This window comes from Mucor velutinosus (genome assembly GCF_035048745.1).
Source record: "Mucor velutinosus strain NIH1002 chromosome Unknown tig00001564, whole genome shotgun sequence".
Taxonomy (NCBI): domain Eukaryota; kingdom Fungi; phylum Mucoromycota; class Mucoromycetes; order Mucorales; family Mucoraceae; genus Mucor; species Mucor velutinosus.
This window is the reverse complement of record NW_027041906.1, coordinates 1,524,772-1,542,440: the sequence shown is the minus strand read 5'-3', so window position 1 is coordinate 1,542,440 and position 17,669 is coordinate 1,524,772. Positions and strand designations below refer to the sequence as shown.

The following is a 17,669-nucleotide window of genomic DNA, read 5'->3' as shown; positions in this document are numbered from 1 at the left end:
AAATTTTAGCTCAGTACAATGGAACTCAACGCCAAATTATCTTTCAAATCTAAGTTATCAACCTTGGAACAGCTGGAATCTACTTCTTTAACGCATATCTACCTAAATTATTCTTTATAAACGCTTGTCAACTGACTATCTATTCATCAATTCCTTATAGCTTTTATTGCCAATGATGAGCTTAGTGCTATTTCTGACAAAGATAATAAAGCGCTTCCCAAGAGACATTTGCTAAACTTCATCGTTGGGCACAGCGGCATTAGTTAGATCAGATTAGCCAGCACGCATTATTTAAACTTTTCGCGCGCTTAAAAGTTCAACAGCTTGCACATGCACTCTCATTTGACTCAAAGTGAATGCAACCTTGACCGATGGCATTATGATATCAATCCATCCTCTACAAAGCGCATCACAACGCCATGGACCACCTCTTCGATAGTTTTTTTCCGCACCAACAGATTTGGATAGTGTGGTCTCAAACTTAATGACTTTGACCATCACCAGAGTTACAATAAAGCATAGAAACGTTCAGTAATTGACGACAAAATCAGCCATATTTCGTTCTTTGCAAATAGTAGAATCTCTCAGAATCCTTTCTCTGGTGCCTGGCAAAAGCAATGACGTTATGTTCTTCAGACGTCGGTGCAGTAGTACTGGTGTATGGATAATGCTAAAATTGTTGTATTTTCTCCTCTCTATGGGGAAATGAATCGCTAAAGTAGAGAATACTGACTTACTGTTTGTTTTTGATTGCAATTGGTTATATACTGATGAATTTACAACACTCTTCCTTTTGAACCTCCTTGCATCTCTTCTTGTAATTGACAAAAACTTGTAGACTATCAAAAGATAGCTTCAGTCTTTGTGAATCATATCAAGTCTGTACTAACATTCGAATGCCATTGTCAATGCGTTACAGGTTTCAATAGTGCGGCGCTCACCTTTAATACTTGGCTTGGCTTGGCATAGCATTAGAAAACTGAGTCGTTAATCTATCAGTAAAATTATAAGAGTATGCTTGAAAAGGACAGAACGAAAAGCAATAAGCATTCATAATGATATATATATATATATATATATATATATATATATATATATATATATGGCACAGAAAATCGACCTGTCTGTTTAAACGGATTGCATTTGGGATAGCAATTACCGGAAAAACGTTTAATGCAAATTGCATACACACACATACACCAAATTAAATAAATGATTGAATTTAACCTTTGAGCCTTTTTTCCTTTCTTTTTATCCTCATAGTTTTAAACATCAAAACAGCAAATGGCACCGATACAGCACTTCAAAACGGCGTTTTGGTCACAAAAGCAACCAGAGCTCACATTACCAGACTTCAACGCTGGCTACTCTGTTCTCCATCAAAAGCTTAACCAGAGTAAAGTTGAAAATGAAGAAGTCATTGCATTCTTCAAGGAACGTATATCGATTGAAGAGATTTATGCATCCAGGCTGGTCGACCAAGGCAAATCACCACTCAAAAGCTCGGGATTCGCTCGTGATGAGGGCGCTGGACTTTTGAAATGTTTTGGACAATTGAAGGAAACGAGTCGCCGCTTTGGTGAACAGCATAAGGTTACAGCAACCACTGTGAGTAACCATGTTTTGCTGCCCTTGCAAGAGTTTCATGAGGAGTATAAGCGCAAAATTTCAAATTCCAAGCAGGCAATTGACAGCATGTTGAAGCAATTCGATGGCTTAGTGAAGGAGGCTGAGAAGACCAGATATACATATCATCGAAAGTGTAAAGAGGCTGATAAGGCTGAGGAATTAGCAGTGAGAAATGCGACAGCAGCAGCAGCGACAGCTACACAGAAAGCAGCAGACGACAAAAGCTTGATGGTGCCTGGCCCTGAAGATGCAAGCGCAGATACAGCTTCAGCCACTTCCGATAACTCGACATCCACACCTGCGACGACGATGAATGTACAATTGGGTAACCAGGTCATGCCTCAATCTGAATTGGATAGTTTGGTGCGCCGCATGCGACAGAGCATTACAGTAAACGATCACCGTGTGCCCATACTAGGTACATACAAGAATACCTCAACTGGAGAAGATATTGCCATCTGGTTGCAACAAAATCTACCCCAATGTAAAGATTCCCCAGCAATGGCAGATGTAGTTGGACAGCAACTGATTCAGCCCTACAACATTTTGCGACTCATTGGCCAACGTGGAAACAAGTTTGTCGCATCAGCAAATTCCTTTTATCAATGGCGTGTAGCTGGAGACGATGACACTGCCAGCGTCACTTCGACATCAGATACCAGTTCAACGTATACGGCTTTGGGTGGGCTCATGGATAAGATAGCTGTTCCTGCTGCTGCCAGTTCAGCAGCCACATCAGAGGAGCCTCACAAAAAAGCTCGACGTGAAGCTGAGAAATGTGATCAAGCTTACCGAACTGCAGTACTCAAGCTGGATCAACTACGCATGGCAATTGAAGAAGCCATGTTTGCACATCTTACTGAAATGGAGCAAGTCGAGCTCCATCGCATTGAGCAACTGAAAAAGGTGATTTCTTCCTTCATTGCTGCCATGTCTGTAGGAATTCCTCAGGACAAGATTGTTATTGAGGAAATGATGGTTTTTCAGGAGTCTCTCAAGCCAGATCAGGACATTCAATTCATCGTCCAGCAATACGCGGTATCAGGTTTTTCACCAAAAGCCATCCTTTATGATAATTACTACCACGGCATTTCTCATGGTAAGATGCATGCGTACATTAATCCCCAAAGATGAAATTGATCTCTTTTAGACCAAGTGTTTGGTGTGCCATTGGAGGAGCTAGGAAAGCACTCTCAGGACCATGTCCCCAAATTTGTATCGCTTATTTTGGAAGCAGTAGACAAGGGCGTAGAGAGGGTGGAGGATGCCGATGCAAAACAAAGACTGTGGTCGACTCCTTGCGCCTTGGACAAAGTTCATTCTACATGCATGGAATTGAATATACGAAGCGATGATCTGACATTGGAGACTATGGAGAAATACGAACCAGATCTGCTCGTTGCTGTGCTTCGCTACTTTCTACTAGAGCTGCCAGAGTGTCTGTTGACCTTTGAGTTTTATGATCCTGTTCAGGCACTTTTAGGAGGGACAGGTAAGTCAAGATATTCGCCGAATTCTGTGTGGCGGATACTAATGCACTCGATAGATGATGAACAAGATGAAAGCCTACGTCTAGCGTCATTTAGTAATCTGATAGCCACTCTTCCTGCTGCTCATTTTGTTACATTGAAATCGATTTTTGCAAGTATTACAAGGTAATGGGTACTTTTGGTACAAAAAAGAGCTTGTTACTGATTATTTGGCCTAAGTTTTATCAAGAAAACATCAGCATCTACAGATAACATACACAATATCAGCCAATCACTAGGTCCTGTCATCTTGAGATCCCGAGTCGAGTCTTTTACTATTCTTAACAGCAAGACACCTGTGAAATTTGCCCAGGAGCTGATCAGCCACTATGACAACATCTTCTCTGAATCAACGTTAAAATTGCACGCTGAAAGTGAAAAGCGACGACTTGCCAAGCCTATCATTGCTGTTCAGCAACAAGAAGAGAAGACAAACAAACGAGGCAGCTTAATGTCGTTTATGCGACCTACCATTAACACGGCAGAAGAATTGAACAAATGGACAGTGAATTCTATGATGGGCGTCTTTCAGAGAAACAACACTACAGCTGCCTCTCCAACTAATATGGAACAACAGAGCCCTCTTGCAAGATCTGTGCCCTTGTCATTTGGCTCTACCATTACTCGCCAAGAATCACCTCCCTCTTCGCCAGCCATGTCACCATCCGCCTCTGTCCCTGATGCCAAAAAGAAAGAGGAGCCTGCCACTGTCATGTTTGATGGAGGAGACGATATTTTTGATGAAAAGGAAGACACTAGTACAGACAACATCTTGCAAGACATTGACTCCAAGCCCGAGGAGAAGGCTAACAATACCCAACAACAACCAACGAGGCCAGTGCCTGAGCAAATCGATTCATCCTTCTTTGATGATGATGACGACGAGGACTAAATGTCTCTGAATAATAAAGAACTATTTACTTACTATCTAAAGTGAGGCTTCAACGGTGCTGTTTGGGCATCAATTAGCGTCAATGGAATTTCGCTTGATCCGACAACATGAACACATAGCTAAGTTAAACTGCTCAATGCGGCATCTGCTTGAAATGCATTTTATTAGGTTTGATATGAATCTCATGGATGGCGGTATCTAGTTGTTGACGATTGATTATTGATATTGGTCTGCTCACCTCTCCTCATGAGATTACTCAAATCCCGGGGTTTTGTATACGCGAGCGCCTGCTCTAAATTGATGCTGTAATTTTGTTTGTATTGATCCAAACAGTTGGCCCTCCTTATTACTAATACGAAAACATTGTCACATCAAGATTGCAACATTGCAAAAGGAACTTAACTGGAGTAGATTGACTCTACGAGTATCCAGTACGCATAGCTGCTAATGATTTTCCGCAAAAAGCGCTTATCTCTTTTTCAATGCGTAGCAGTTATAAAGTGATTTAGATATGGCAAGTGCATACGTACCTTTTGGACCAAATTAGAGTGCGACGTTTTAGTTTTTGAATCAGAAATCAGAATTTTTCGTCTGTGCTACATTCAAGTCAATTTGAAATAAGCAATAAGTTTAGTCATCTCTTTGCATACAGAATGGTAGCAGACATTCAGATTAGATTTGATGGCTGTAGATACGAGGGTATTAGTTGTAGTGTAGACAAGAACCTTGGTCAGGGTTGGAGATAAGCTAGCACCGTTGACCTGTAGAACATCATTTGTTGAGCTACTAGTGATTTTCATTCCGAGGCGTCGTTATCGTTTCATTATTAATACAAGTGTGATTCTTTTTTTGTATGTCCCAATCGTGTGGAACTATATAAAGACGCTTGATTCTCCTCTTTTGAGTAGAATTAAATCATCACAGCTTCTCCATGGCATATCAAAACAGAATCAGTAATGACAGCACAAGCCGATCTTTTTGTTCTTCCTCCAATGAAGCAGCTACAGTGGTAGATGCAGCAGCCTACCCTCATCTATCTCAAACTCAGTCTCGTGGCGGCTTTGGTGAAGTAGATGGCAATGCTGTAGACATTGAGATTGCTCTCGAAGAATACAGATCTGTGCAGAGGGAATTGACTCGACAATCAAAAAAGACGCAGCCAGATGCTGATGTGGAAAAGGCGCAAGAAAGCGACTTTGATCTGACGGAATACCTGGCAAATCAGCATGACCAACTGGCATCTGCTGGCCTGAAATCAAAGAATATGGGCGTGATCTGGAAGAATCTGACGGTACAAGGTGTAGGTGCTGATGCTAGATCCATTGCTACCAACTGGTCTGTGCTGACAAAGGCTGCTCGATTCTGGGAATGGACTAAACACAGAGGCACTGATTTTACCATTCTGCATGATAACAATGGTTTTTGCAAATCAGGCGAGCTGCTTCTCGTAATCGGACGCCCTGGCAGTGGATGCTCCACACTCCTCCGTATCTTGGCAAACATGCGTAGCTCTTATACAAGCATCGAAGGAGATGTGTCGTACGGTGGCATTGATGCTCATGATTTCGGCAAACATTTCAAAGGCGAAGTGTGCTATAATGAGGAAGAAGACCTCCATTACCCCACATTGACTACTGAACAGACGCTTCGCTTTGCGCTCAAGAACAAGACACCTAGCACCCGTATCCCTGGTGAATCTAAGCAAGACTTTATCAATAGCGTGCTCTACATGCTTGGCAATATGCTGGGCCTTACAAAACAAATGAAGACTATGGTGGGCAATGCTTTTGTGCGTGGTCTCTCTGGTGGTGAGCGCAAACGTCTCTCTATTGCTGAACAAATGACAACACACAGTTCCATCAATTGCTGGGATTGCTCTACACGCGGTCTGGATGCCTCCTCTGCCTTGGACTATGTGCGTTCTCTGCGTATCATGACCGACATCATGCAAAAAACTACCATTTCCACACTGTACCAAGCTTCTGATAGCATTTTCGATTTGTTTGATAAGGTGATGGTGCTTGATGAAGGTCGTTGTATCTACTTTGGCCCTACCTCTGAAGCCAAGGCTTACTTTACTGATATGGGTTTCTACTGTCCTCCTCGTAAATCTGCTCCTGACTTCCTCACTGGCTTATGCAACCTCAATGAACGGCAAGTGCAGCCTGAATTTCAAGATTGTCAAATGCCAACGAACGCTGTTCAATTTGAAAAGCGCTACAAGGAGTCTGCCATGTTTAATAAGATGATCACAGAACGCGATCAGTACGAGAAAGAGATCAACCAAGACAAGCCCTATGAGTCTTTTCTCGAAGCATTCAAGCAAGCACATGATATACCTGCTGTTGTTAGCTACTATGATCAAGTAAAGGCGCTCACCATTCGTCAATTCCAACTGATTTGGGGTGATAAGTACTCTCTTTTTGTACGCTATGGCGATGTTATTGTCAAAGGACTGATCACAGCTTCTGTCTTTTATATGATGCCTTTAAATGGCACTGGTGCTGTAAGTAAATTTCTTGCTTGATTGTGTGTCCATTTTACTAACATTGTCTACAGTTTAGCCGCTCTGGAGCCTTCTTGTTTGCACTCATCTTTAACGCGTTCATCGCTCAGTCCGAATTGCCTTCTTTCATGAAAGGTAGACGAGTATTGGAAAAGCACAAGCATTTTGCCTTGTATCATCCATCTGCCTTTTACTTTGCTCAGGTCATGGTGGATATTCCTTTGGCTGTCCTTCAGGCTATCGTGTTTGAGGTTTGCATCTACTTTCTTATGGGCCTTGCTTCTGACGCTGGAAAAGTAAGTATATTCTCGCTGTCTACACAATCGAATGCGCTTACTGATACTACTCTTGTTCTAGTTTTTCACGCTGTTTGTCAACCTGATAGCTATCACGCTTTGCATGAATGGTTTCTTTCGTTTCTTGGGTGCTGTCTGTCCTAACTTTTTTCTTGCTTCTCAGCTCTCTAGTTTTGCATTTGTTGCCTTGTTGATCAACTCTGGCTATCAGCTTCCTTACCCAGACATGCATCCCTGGTTTATGTGGATCTATTGGATCAATCCCATTGCCTACAGTTACAAGTCCATCCTGTCTTCCGAACTGAGAGGAGCCTTGTTCAGCTGCGATGGCGTTAATAGTGTTCCCAATGGCCCTGGTTATACTAATCCTGCCTACCGTACTTGCGTTCTTCCAGGTGCCAGCCCTGGCGCTAGCTTTGTTCTCGGTGATGACTACTTGGCTCAGCAGTACGAGTATTACACATCGCAAATCTGGATCAACTTTGTGGCTGTAGTGCTGTTCTTTGTACTTTTCACTGCTCTCACTGCACTCTGCATGGAATATGTTGACCTCAAGCAAGAAGGAGCCATCACAAAGGTGTACAAGAAGGGCGCCTCTCCCCAAGTAGAGTCCACAGAAGCTCAGTTGAAACAAGAAAAGACAAGAAAAGAGCAGCAACTAGAACCAGTGGCCAATGGAACCACTTTCTCATGGCACCACGTCAACTACACTGTTCCCATCAAAGGTGGAAGTCGTCAATTACTGGATAACGTGGCTGGTTTAGTCAAGCCTGGACATCTCTGCGCCTTGATGGGCTCTTCTGGTGCTGGTAAAACTACGCTGCTGGATGTCTTGGCCAAGAGAAAAACTATTGGCACCATTGAAGGCAATATCTACATGAATGGCGAGCATTTAGCGAGTGATTTTGAGCGTCTTACTGGCTACTGTGAGCAAATGGACGTCCACAACCCCAACACCACTGTCCGCGAAGCACTGCAATTCTCTGCTTACCTTCGCCAGTCTGCTGATATGCCCAAGGAAGAGAAAGATGCCTATGTGGAGCAAATTCTGGACCTCTTGGAGATGCAAAAGATTGGCGAAGCTTTGGTAGGAGACCTTGAAGAAGGCATTGGTATCTCTGTTGAAGAACGCAAACGCCTTACTATCGCTGTAGAGCTCGTTGGAAAGCCAAAGCTTCTCTTTTTGGATGAGCCCACCTCTGGTCTTGATGCCCAATCCTCTTACAACATCATTCGATTCATTCGCAGATTAGCTGATGCTGGCTGGCCCGTGCTTTGTACCATCCATCAACCCTCTGCTACTCTGTTCGAGCATTTTGATCACTTGCTGCTTCTGATGAGAGGTGGCCGCACGGCTTACTTTGGTGAAGTTGGCAAGGACTCTCGCACGATGATTGACTATTTCGAGTCCAACGGTGGCCCCACTTGCTCTCCTGAGGCTAACCCTGCAGAGTACATATTGGAATGCGTGGGTGCTGGTACTGCTGGCAAAGTAACTACTGACTGGGCTCAAGTCTGGGCCAACTCGCCTGAAGCTACTGCTCTTGAGGAGGAACTGGAAGCCATTCACAGCTCTATTGATCACACTGTCAATCGCAAAGTGGAGGCCTATGCACAATCATTCTGGCCACAACTGTACTATGTGCTCAAACGAATGAATATCTCCTGGTGGAGATCACCTTCTTACAATGTGGGCCGTTTACTCAACGTTGTCTTTATTGGCTTGATCACTGGTTTTACTTTTTGGAAGGTGGGCAATACTCCCAAAGACATGCAAAACCGCATGTTTGGCCTCTTGACGTCCATGTTTATGGGAAATACCATAATTATCTTGATCCAACCGCGCTACATGCAAGAGCGTACGTGGTTCCGTCGCGAATATGCTAGCAAGTACTATGGATGGTTTCCATTTGCCTTGTCCTGTATACTGGTGGAGATTCCGTACCTCGTATCTCTCTCGGCTGTCTTCTTGGTCTGCTACTACTGGACTACAGGTCTGCAAAACGTATCTGAGCGTGTAGGTTACTTTTTCATTCAGTTTGTTGTCTACATGTTCCATTCCGTCACCTTTGGATACGCTATTGCTGCTTTCTGTGAGTCTCCTACTATGGCTGCCATTTTGAACCCCTTCTTTACCACTATTTTGTACCTCTTTTCTGGTCTTTTCCAAACGCCCAAAGCTATGCCCAAGTTTTGGAGCGCCTGGATGTACTGGCTTGATCCTTATCACTATTTTATTGAAGGTCTCGTTACAAATGGCCTGGATAGTGTCCCTGTTGTGTGTAGCGACAGCAACTACATCAAAATAAAGGCACCTCCTGGTAGAAACTGTGGCGAGTACATGGCTGATTTCTTTGCTGATGGCGGTTTAGGCTACATTGGCAATCCTAATGGTACTGATTACTGCGATTACTGCCAATATAGCATTGGTAATGACTATTATGAAACTAATATTGGCTGGTCTTATTCCAACAGATGGCGTAACTTTGGTCTTCTCTGGGTGTTCACCGCTTTTAATGTCGTCTTGTTTGTTGTGCTTGTATACTTGTTTAGAAAGCAAAAGCGATAAACGGGACTAGATACTTGTAAATACCTATCTTAAATAAACTTCTTTTGTACATAAATCTTATCGGTATCATAGCCGTAAATGTTGCATATATCATTTCCAGCCGCGTGCCATCTGAGCATTGTTGAGTGCTTATCTAATGTTGCACTCAAGCCTGTTTGTTACTTTCAACGACATTTAGAAAGAATCACTTTTACATGGTGTACGACTATCGTCGTAAACATGATGTCTTGTTATTGGTTGTTTTGAGTAGAAAATAGTCTGTAACGATGATCCAGATTATCCAACAAGTGATCTTCACTATATACTGTAAAACATTAAAAAAAAGTAGACAAGCTAATCATATCCTTTCAAAGCTTTAATAAATTGTATGCCATAAAACGTGAGTAAAACCACCTGCAAAGCCGGCAATGGGGGGGGGGGTTTACCGTAGCGAAGCAAAGGTGTAAAACAATAGTGTTCAAACAGCAAATTCGGTTTTCATTTCTATTGTTAATAAGCTTACCAACATCAGAACGCATCAGAATTTGCATGAATTAGCTTTACCAAAATCAATATGACTCCTGTTCGAATTAGAAGTTGCACAGGCTGCATAACTCCCCTTCCAGAAGACTTCAGCCACTAAAGATATGATTCATGCCATGTAAATAAAAGCTATAAAGCAAAACATAACCAAATTTGACAGTTTTCAAGCCTTCATATCTTGACATATAGACTTTTCTGAGCCACCGGAATAATGCCAAACAATTCCACTTGAGTAGCAGCAACTTCCTGGTACCTTTGTTCAACTTTTTGGGCCAAAAAAAAACATGGCCAAAAAATCGACCAAAAAGCATGAGGTACCCCTCATGGTTTTCACCAAAAATCAAACGATCGCATTTTTCACCTTGAAAATGAAGACTTTTACTATGGTATATCTTGAATCAAAATGTTTCTCTCGATCCAAAGCAACCTCTGAAACCACTTTTATGAGGTTTTCATATGCAAAATATGGCTATTTTCGCTAAAAACCTCATTTCAAATTTTATTAAATTGCTCAATAATTTCAGTCAAAACACTTAGTACAGTTAGAACCATTAGAAGCGCCTTAAAAAGTATTTCAAGGATGTATTAGGAAACGTACAGTGATCATTAGAGTTTATATAGTCGGATATCACAAAATAGATTTTTTTTTTTTTTTTTTTTTTTTAAATTTTGTTTATTGATTGATTCGCGTACACTGAGAGTAATAGGTCAGAGTGAAGAGGCGAGTGCAATTTAGATAAAGAATTGGATAACTATAAGCTAAAATATGAAGAATAATATACTAAACTAAACTATATAAAAAAAAACTATCTAATAATTGGCTTTGGATTACAGGAGGGAATGGCACTGATCTTCCGCAATGGTCTGACGAACACTGGTTCGAATACTGGCCAATATCGCTGTATGGTCCATAGGAACATTGTCATAGATGAACCTCATGTGGGCAAGCCACAGTTGACCAAGGGTGATGATGAGGATTCGGAAAGGCTTGATTCCAGCAATTTGGCAATACCAAACGTTGGAGAAATCAAGTTGCAGAAGAGCCTCTTTAATATCTAGAATCGAGGTGGTAGGCCACAGAAACTCGAAGATGACTCCCTGCCAAACTTTCTCTTTAGAAGGACAATGAAAGAGGAGGTGACTTGGGGAATCGTTCATAGACAAACAAACTGGACAGAGAGGAGACACAAAGACTTTGGGCATAATAAAATGCAAAAATCGACGGTGAGGAATTCGACCCAGAATGAGACGGTATATCACATTACGTTGGACAGTGGTAAGAGACAGGGACCAAAAAAATTTCCAGCTGGACGCAGAGATTTTGCGCAATGCCAAAGGAGAGACCACAGACGAAAGGACAGCCCGACGAAATGCCTTAGCCGAGGCCTGAACATTACCAAGAGGTTGATCATCAAGGAGACGAAACTGCTCAATCAAAGGAGCAAATGAGACGACTGAATCCTCTAAAGGAGCTGGGCTACAGACTGGCTCGAAGTAAGGTTGAAACTGTAATTTCCCTGTCGCTAGGCCTTTGAACACTGTGGAGGGAGTTCTTTTCCAGGTGAGCAGAGAGGGGTCGCGAGTATCCTTCCAATGGACGAAATTGAGCCGGGAATCATACTGAAAAACGTCGGCCACCATCATTTCTTTGACACGAAGGGGAAGCACGAAGCTGGAGGAGGGAGGTACAAACACTGCAGCCTGCAGTGGCAACGCCATAGCAGTAGCTGTATTAATGCGGGCAGAGCCAAAAGAACGAGGGAGATAATCAACAGCACGATATATCATATCCACAGTGCCAGTTCGTTGTTTCAGTAACCCTTGAGAACGAGACGAGGGAAAAAGCAAAGGGATTTGGTGAAATTGGCAGTTGTTAACATTTCGAATGTGATGGCTGAGAAGAGATGACACAGGATGGGCATCAATGGTGGATTGATCATACACCAACAAAGGTTGCAACCATCGAAAGTACAACGCTGAAGCTTGTAGCTGGATGTCGATCACCCCGAGACCACCTTGTTCCTTTGGGAGAGTCCAGACAGACCATGGGATGACGGGGAATATGTTCTTTCTCAAAAATTGTATGGCAAGAGATCTCAGCTGTTTGAAGTCTGCCAGAGTCAACGGAGTAACCCGTAGAATGTACCAAAGTTTGGAGAGCAAAAGAGAGTTCAAGACAGTAGCTCGACCGACAACCGACAGTGATCGAGTAGAATGTATTTGAGTGGCAATTTTGATCTTTGTTACTAGCGAGCCCATGAAGTTGACACGTTGGAGACGACTTTGAACCAAAGGAAACCCCAAATAGATTAAAGGTACATCATCTTCGACGGAATGTAGATGATTGATGTGGATTTGAGCCAACGAGGTCTCCCAAATATCCCATGTATCTCTGCCAGATACCGAAAAAGCCTCCACCTTATCGTAGTTGAATTTGGCATTGGAAGCGCCGCAATACCTGGACATATGTATTTGCAACCGAGCGAGATCAGCAGAATCATGGACAAATACCAAGGCATCATCAGCATAACACAGAAGCTTGGTTCGTTCAGTTCCCATAAGGTACCCTTGGAATTGACGATCGTTAATAATGGCCAACAAGAAGGGTTCAAAAGCTAGATTGTATAGGATTGGAGACAGTGGATCACCCTGCTTCAAACCTCTCAGTTTCGCCACTTCGGACGATAAGTGTCCATTGAGGTTGATGCGAATCAGGTTGTCACCCATTAACTTGTAGATGCATTTCACCAAAGGACGGGGGAAGCCAAATTTCAGCAAGACGTGCCGAAGGTAGTCTAAATTTACACGATCATACGCCTTTTCTTGATCAAGGAGAAGGCCAATATCAGTATCCAAAGAGCCAAATGTAGGATCGTCGTCCCGTTGTTCCGCAACTGTCCATTTTCGTTGTGCGTCTTCCATGATTAGTTGACAAATCATACCATTTTCAGCAATATATCGTCCTGGAATGAATCCTAACTGGTGGCGGCTGATAAGCTGGGTAGAGACGTCCATGATACGCCGGTTGATGCATCGAGTAAAAAGCTTGTAATCCGAGTTGGCCAAGGATAAAGGTCGATAGTTTTTCATGTGAGCTGGATCGCCTTTCTTGTACAAAAGACACATAATGGTTTCGTTCCAAGATTTAGGAAACTTACCCTTCTGTAGAGCTGTGTTGAATACATCGGTGACAAGGGCATGCAACGGAGGATATTTCAAAACCAAGTACAGAATCTCGTAAGGCAGGCCATCTGGGCCAGGGCTGCTGAGTCTGCGGGTGTGTTTGCTATCTTCCAAGAGTTCTTCCATGTCGATTGATAACATCAGAGATTCCTGCTGTTCGCTAGAGATTTTCAAATGACCAGGAATGGATCGGATCAAGGTACTAAGAGCTACTGAATCAGTTGGGTCGGGAGTAAATAGAGTAGAGTAGAAGTTAGTCGCTATGGTGGAGATACCCTGTTGATCGCGACAGAGTTCATCAGTAGTGGGGTCCCTCAATTCAGTGATAGAGCGCTGATTCTCTCTGGCCAAAGCTCTCCTCTTCAGGAAACCAGCAGACTTCTCTCCATTTTCCCTCCAAAACTTGCCGGCTTTGAGAATCTCAATTTCCGCTATAGTGTGTTGCAGTAGTTTGATTTGAGTATTGACATGATCGAGGCCTTGGAAAACCAAACCTCTATGCTTGTGTTGTCTCATCATCTTATTTCGCTTGGACAGTAACTGATGCAGTTGTTTCTTCCTCCAATTCAGATCTTCTAATTGAAATGACTTGATGAAAATCTTGACTTCAGCTTTTACCCAATCCCACTGTTGTTGAGGAGTAGAAAAGGATTTGATTAGTGTAAATTGCTCTTCATTAGCCAAGAGAAATTCGGCTAATGCCTTGCGAAACTGTCGATTGCGAGCCAAAAATGGGTTAGCCTTCCAGCTGCCAGGTCCTCGTCCATTATTGTCTTGATACTTGAAAGTGAAGCCTAATAATTCATGATCCGTCCATTCTGGAGAGAGATACTGTTGATGGATACTAGGAATTTGATGATGAGCATTCGTACTGCAAAACACATAATCCAAGATGGCCGAGTTTCTCCCACTATGCCATGTTATCTGTTTGTCATCTCCAAAAATGTCAATGTAGTAGTCATCTAACAGATCCGTCCATTCCTTAGGGGCGCTAGACAATGTTCCGTCCATCCTTCGATCCTTGTATTGATAATTAAAGTCCCCCATAATAAAAGTGTTGTGTAGTGTGTTGGTAATAGTATCCTTAACAATGGGTATGTCAAGGAGTTCTGTATAAAAGGCTGATCGAGCTGATGGAAGCGATGATCGACCATATATGTTTAGAATAGTTGCAATTGGTGTTGTAGTTGTAGATCCCTGTATATCGCGAGTTAGGTGAACAGAAGCTAGTATATAGCGTCCCTTATCGATGCCTTCCGATATAAGATTAATTGTTAAATGTTTGTTGAGGGCTATGATGCCACAATGTTGTGTCCAGAGACTTGATTTGCTGATAAAATGATTATTGAGTATGTCAATTGATGTTGAGTTTGTAGCATGTGTTTCTTGTAACACCAGTATATCATATTCTAGTGTTCGAAGATATCGAATGAATTGTTGTCTTTTTTTGGGATTTTCTGATTTGATTAAGCCACGGCAATTGAGGGTGGCTATTTTGAGTTGATAGTGGATATTATTCATATTTAAAGATTGGTGGAAGGTGGTGTACCTGAAGGTGCAGGTGGTGTCAAATTCCTATCAATCGTATCCGTATCATCACCAGACATGCGCCTGGCATCACTGTGGGGGTTAGAGGTTTCAGCGTGTTGATATCTGGCATAACCGATATCTAAAGATCCTTCCTGGCGGGTTAACTTCTTCGCTGCTTTCGAGGGATCAAATTCAGGATGAGATCTGCGCACATCCTTGGAAACACTGTTTAATGCATCCGCATCAGAAAACTTTGTATTCGTGTTGTTCTCTTCCATAATGGTATCTCCAGTTATTTTGGTTTGTTGTTGAGAAGCTTCAGGGGAGGGTGCATCAGCATTAGGTTGAGGAGCATCCTGCATGATATGATCCTTGTCTTCTACTGGTTTGCTTCGACGTTCAGAATCGGCCCTCTTTGGAAGAGTAGGCTTGGCTCCCTTTCGTTCCTTGGGCTTAGCAGAAGTTCTGTCAACAGCACGAACCTTTGCAGGTACCGATTCTGCGTTGTTTCTATCACAATTCTTCGATACATGTCCACGTTTGTTGCAGTAGTAGCATATTGCCCATTTGTGGTAGTCTGGGCAGTCAGCACGACAGTGATCAGATTTCTGACACTGGCGGCAAAAGGCTGGCATTTGATCCCATTGTAATAGGATTTGTCGCTGGTCATCTTCCTTCGCGCGAGTGTCCCAAATGATAACTCTCTTGAGAGGTTCCAAGTGTCGCTGTCCACTACATTCAACTCCAGCTTCATGTGAATCCATACATTCATTACCAGGAACATTGGATAAGGTGAGATTGAGGGTGACATATCCTTCACCTTGAAAGATACCAGTCTCTGTCTTGAAAATACCATGATCCAATACGTCTCCAAAACAAGAGAAGCGCTCCGCCATTTCTTTCTTCAGCTGGACAGCAGGAAGAAAAGGTAGCTTCTCCATAGTGATACGCACAATGTTGGCATCTTCGGTAAAAGAGGGAAAGCCCTTCAGGTAGGTCCCATCCTCCAAGGTAATTCCCTGTTCGATGAGAGTTTTTCGGCCAGCTGCATTTGGTAGCCAAAGAGTTTCCAAGAATTGGTGACCAAGGTAGTGTCTAGTTTGTTTTCGATATCCTAGAAAATCCTCATACAGATCATCTCTTTCTGCCTCTTCATTGAACTTGACAAGTGCCTTGTCCAGAAGAGTTCTATCTTTAACTGTAGTCAAGTCTATGAATACCGAGTCCTCTTCTATACCATTCATGAATGGTCGAACCATTGCAATAGGTTTGGGAGGAGTGGTGTTAGCTGCAGACGCGTTCTGGATCGAGTCGGCAGGAGGGGTGATCAACGTAGGGTTGAATGAAACATTTTGCTGTTGTTGTCGTAGTTTGCCCTTCTTGTTGTTGCGAACGACATGAGTCCACAACTCAGGAAGTGGGCGTTGCGATGTCATTGATACAAAATTCGTACAAAAGAGTTCGCAAAATAGATCAATTACAAAATAGATTAAAGAAGTCGACAAAAGACAAAATCTGGCCAATCTTGAACAAAAAAAAATAAGCTGAGCTTGAATCAATTTTGGCGGTGGCATTGCTGCTGGCTGACCTAAATGCCTTTCTTCTGTTGATGACAATGATGATTGCGATTCTGATTAAATGGGGATCATGGAATTGAAAGGACAATTGCTTAATGCAAATACTTTTTTTTGGGGGGAGTTTTGTCTCATGGAGATGTCTTTTGCAATGATAATATCTCAAAAAAGCCGCTGTAGACCTTACGCAAGTCCTGTATTTACTTATGGCCAGCTTTATGTCGCCATCTTATTAAGAGCATCAGCGGCAGCGAATGATATGGCAATTCTACTATCAGAAAATGACGATTGTGATATAAAAATGCTGCATAAAACTTGAATTTTCTTTTATATCGTCTCAATAATAGGCTTTGTCTGATATCAGTGTAAGCAAAAAGGATGCTGGGGGGGGGGGGAGATATGTCCTCTCCTCCTCCTGGTAACTCTAATATAACCTTTCTTTTACTAACTAACTAATAATAAATTGTTTAAAATCTACTTGATATACCAAAATTTTATTATATCTGATTTAAAATGTCTTCGGTGAGAGCCCGCAGGGCGACGCCAACATCGAGCGTAGCGTCACTGCTACCATACAGCAATCTGAAGGCCAACAAATAAAGGGTGGTGGTGGGATGTGAGTGGGGGCCACTGCATCCCCCAACTTTTTCTTTATGACGTTATTACTGAATATTAACTCGCAAGATTTAAGGCATGCGAAAAAACCGACTTCGGGGATCGAATTGTGAACATCGCTCAGTTGAAGAGGCCTCGTCATCACCCTAGCAGAAATTTTCTGATGATGCCGCCACCACAACAGTTAACATAACAAATACTTTTTTCACAACATTTTTCCTCCAAGCAAAGCTCATTTCTGTTAATCTGAAAGCTTTGCTGATGAAAGATAATTCACAGATTATATTTAAATAGGTAGCGCTACTTTTCCGTTCAAATATGTCTGATTTCTTTTCTCTGGCTTTGCTTTTTAGTCTGGTTTTCCTGTGGTTATCGCTGTTTTTCACAACTGCTGGTCAATGTGTTGTCAGGCATGCGAGTCTCGCTATTTGTGCTGAAAGTATGATTCTCTATTGGCTTTACTTATCTTTATGCGAAGTGTGGTGTTGCAATCTCCCACTATAATGGTGCGAACATTGGCTTACAACCCATTTACCTCCCACAAAGTGATAGTTTCAGTGGTTTGTGTATGCGAAGTGTGGTGTTGCGATCTCCCACTGTAAGAGTGCGAACATCGGCTTACGACCCATCTACCTCCCATCACAAAACATGGTCCTGCTAATGCGGCATTCTTTACAGCCCAACTAGTTGAAACTGGCTTGTTGATGTAACATAATTGACTGGCTATATTTGAATAGGTAATGTAAAATACTACAATTATAATTTTTGTTCAAAGATGCCTGATTTCTTTCTTTTTGCTCGATATTCTTCATAGCTCTGCATCA

At 42.5% G+C, this 17,669-nt stretch overlaps 4 protein-coding genes across 4 annotated transcripts; 2 read left to right on the top strand and 2 right to left on the bottom strand.

Annotated features, from left to right (window-relative positions):
- Positions 1-1,284: 1,284 nt before the first annotated feature.
- Positions 1,285-4,050, top strand: ATC70_010785 (uncharacterized protein; the record flags this gene model as incomplete). Its single annotated transcript, XM_064829992.1, has 4 exons — positions 1,285-2,728; positions 2,780-3,121; positions 3,176-3,284; positions 3,339-4,050. 4 exons carry the CDS (start codon positions 1,285-1,287, stop codon positions 4,048-4,050), a joined length of 2,607 nt encoding a protein of 868 aa, XP_064682494.1.
- Positions 4,051-4,981: 931 nt separating this feature from the next.
- On the top strand, positions 4,982-9,421 carry ATC70_010784 (uncharacterized protein; the record flags this gene model as incomplete). Its single annotated transcript, XM_064829991.1, has 3 exons — positions 4,982-6,556; positions 6,610-6,852; positions 6,914-9,421. 3 exons carry the CDS (start codon positions 4,982-4,984, stop codon positions 9,419-9,421), a joined length of 4,326 nt encoding a protein of 1,441 aa, XP_064682493.1.
- A 1,350-nt stretch (positions 9,422-10,771) lies between these two features.
- On the bottom strand, positions 10,772-14,173 carry ATC70_010783 (uncharacterized protein; the record flags this gene model as incomplete). Its single annotated transcript, XM_064829990.1, has 1 exon — positions 10,772-14,173. The coding sequence occupies one exon, from the start codon at positions 14,171-14,173 to the stop codon at positions 10,772-10,774; it is 3,402 nt and encodes a 1,133-aa protein (XP_064682492.1).
- A 476-nt stretch (positions 14,174-14,649) lies between these two features.
- On the bottom strand, positions 14,650-16,092 carry ATC70_010782 (uncharacterized protein; the record flags this gene model as incomplete). The annotated part of the gene is made up of 1 exon (XM_064829989.1): positions 14,650-16,092. One exon carries the CDS (start codon positions 16,090-16,092, stop codon positions 14,650-14,652), a length of 1,443 nt encoding a protein of 480 aa, XP_064682491.1.
- Positions 16,093-17,669: the final 1,577 nt, after the last annotated feature.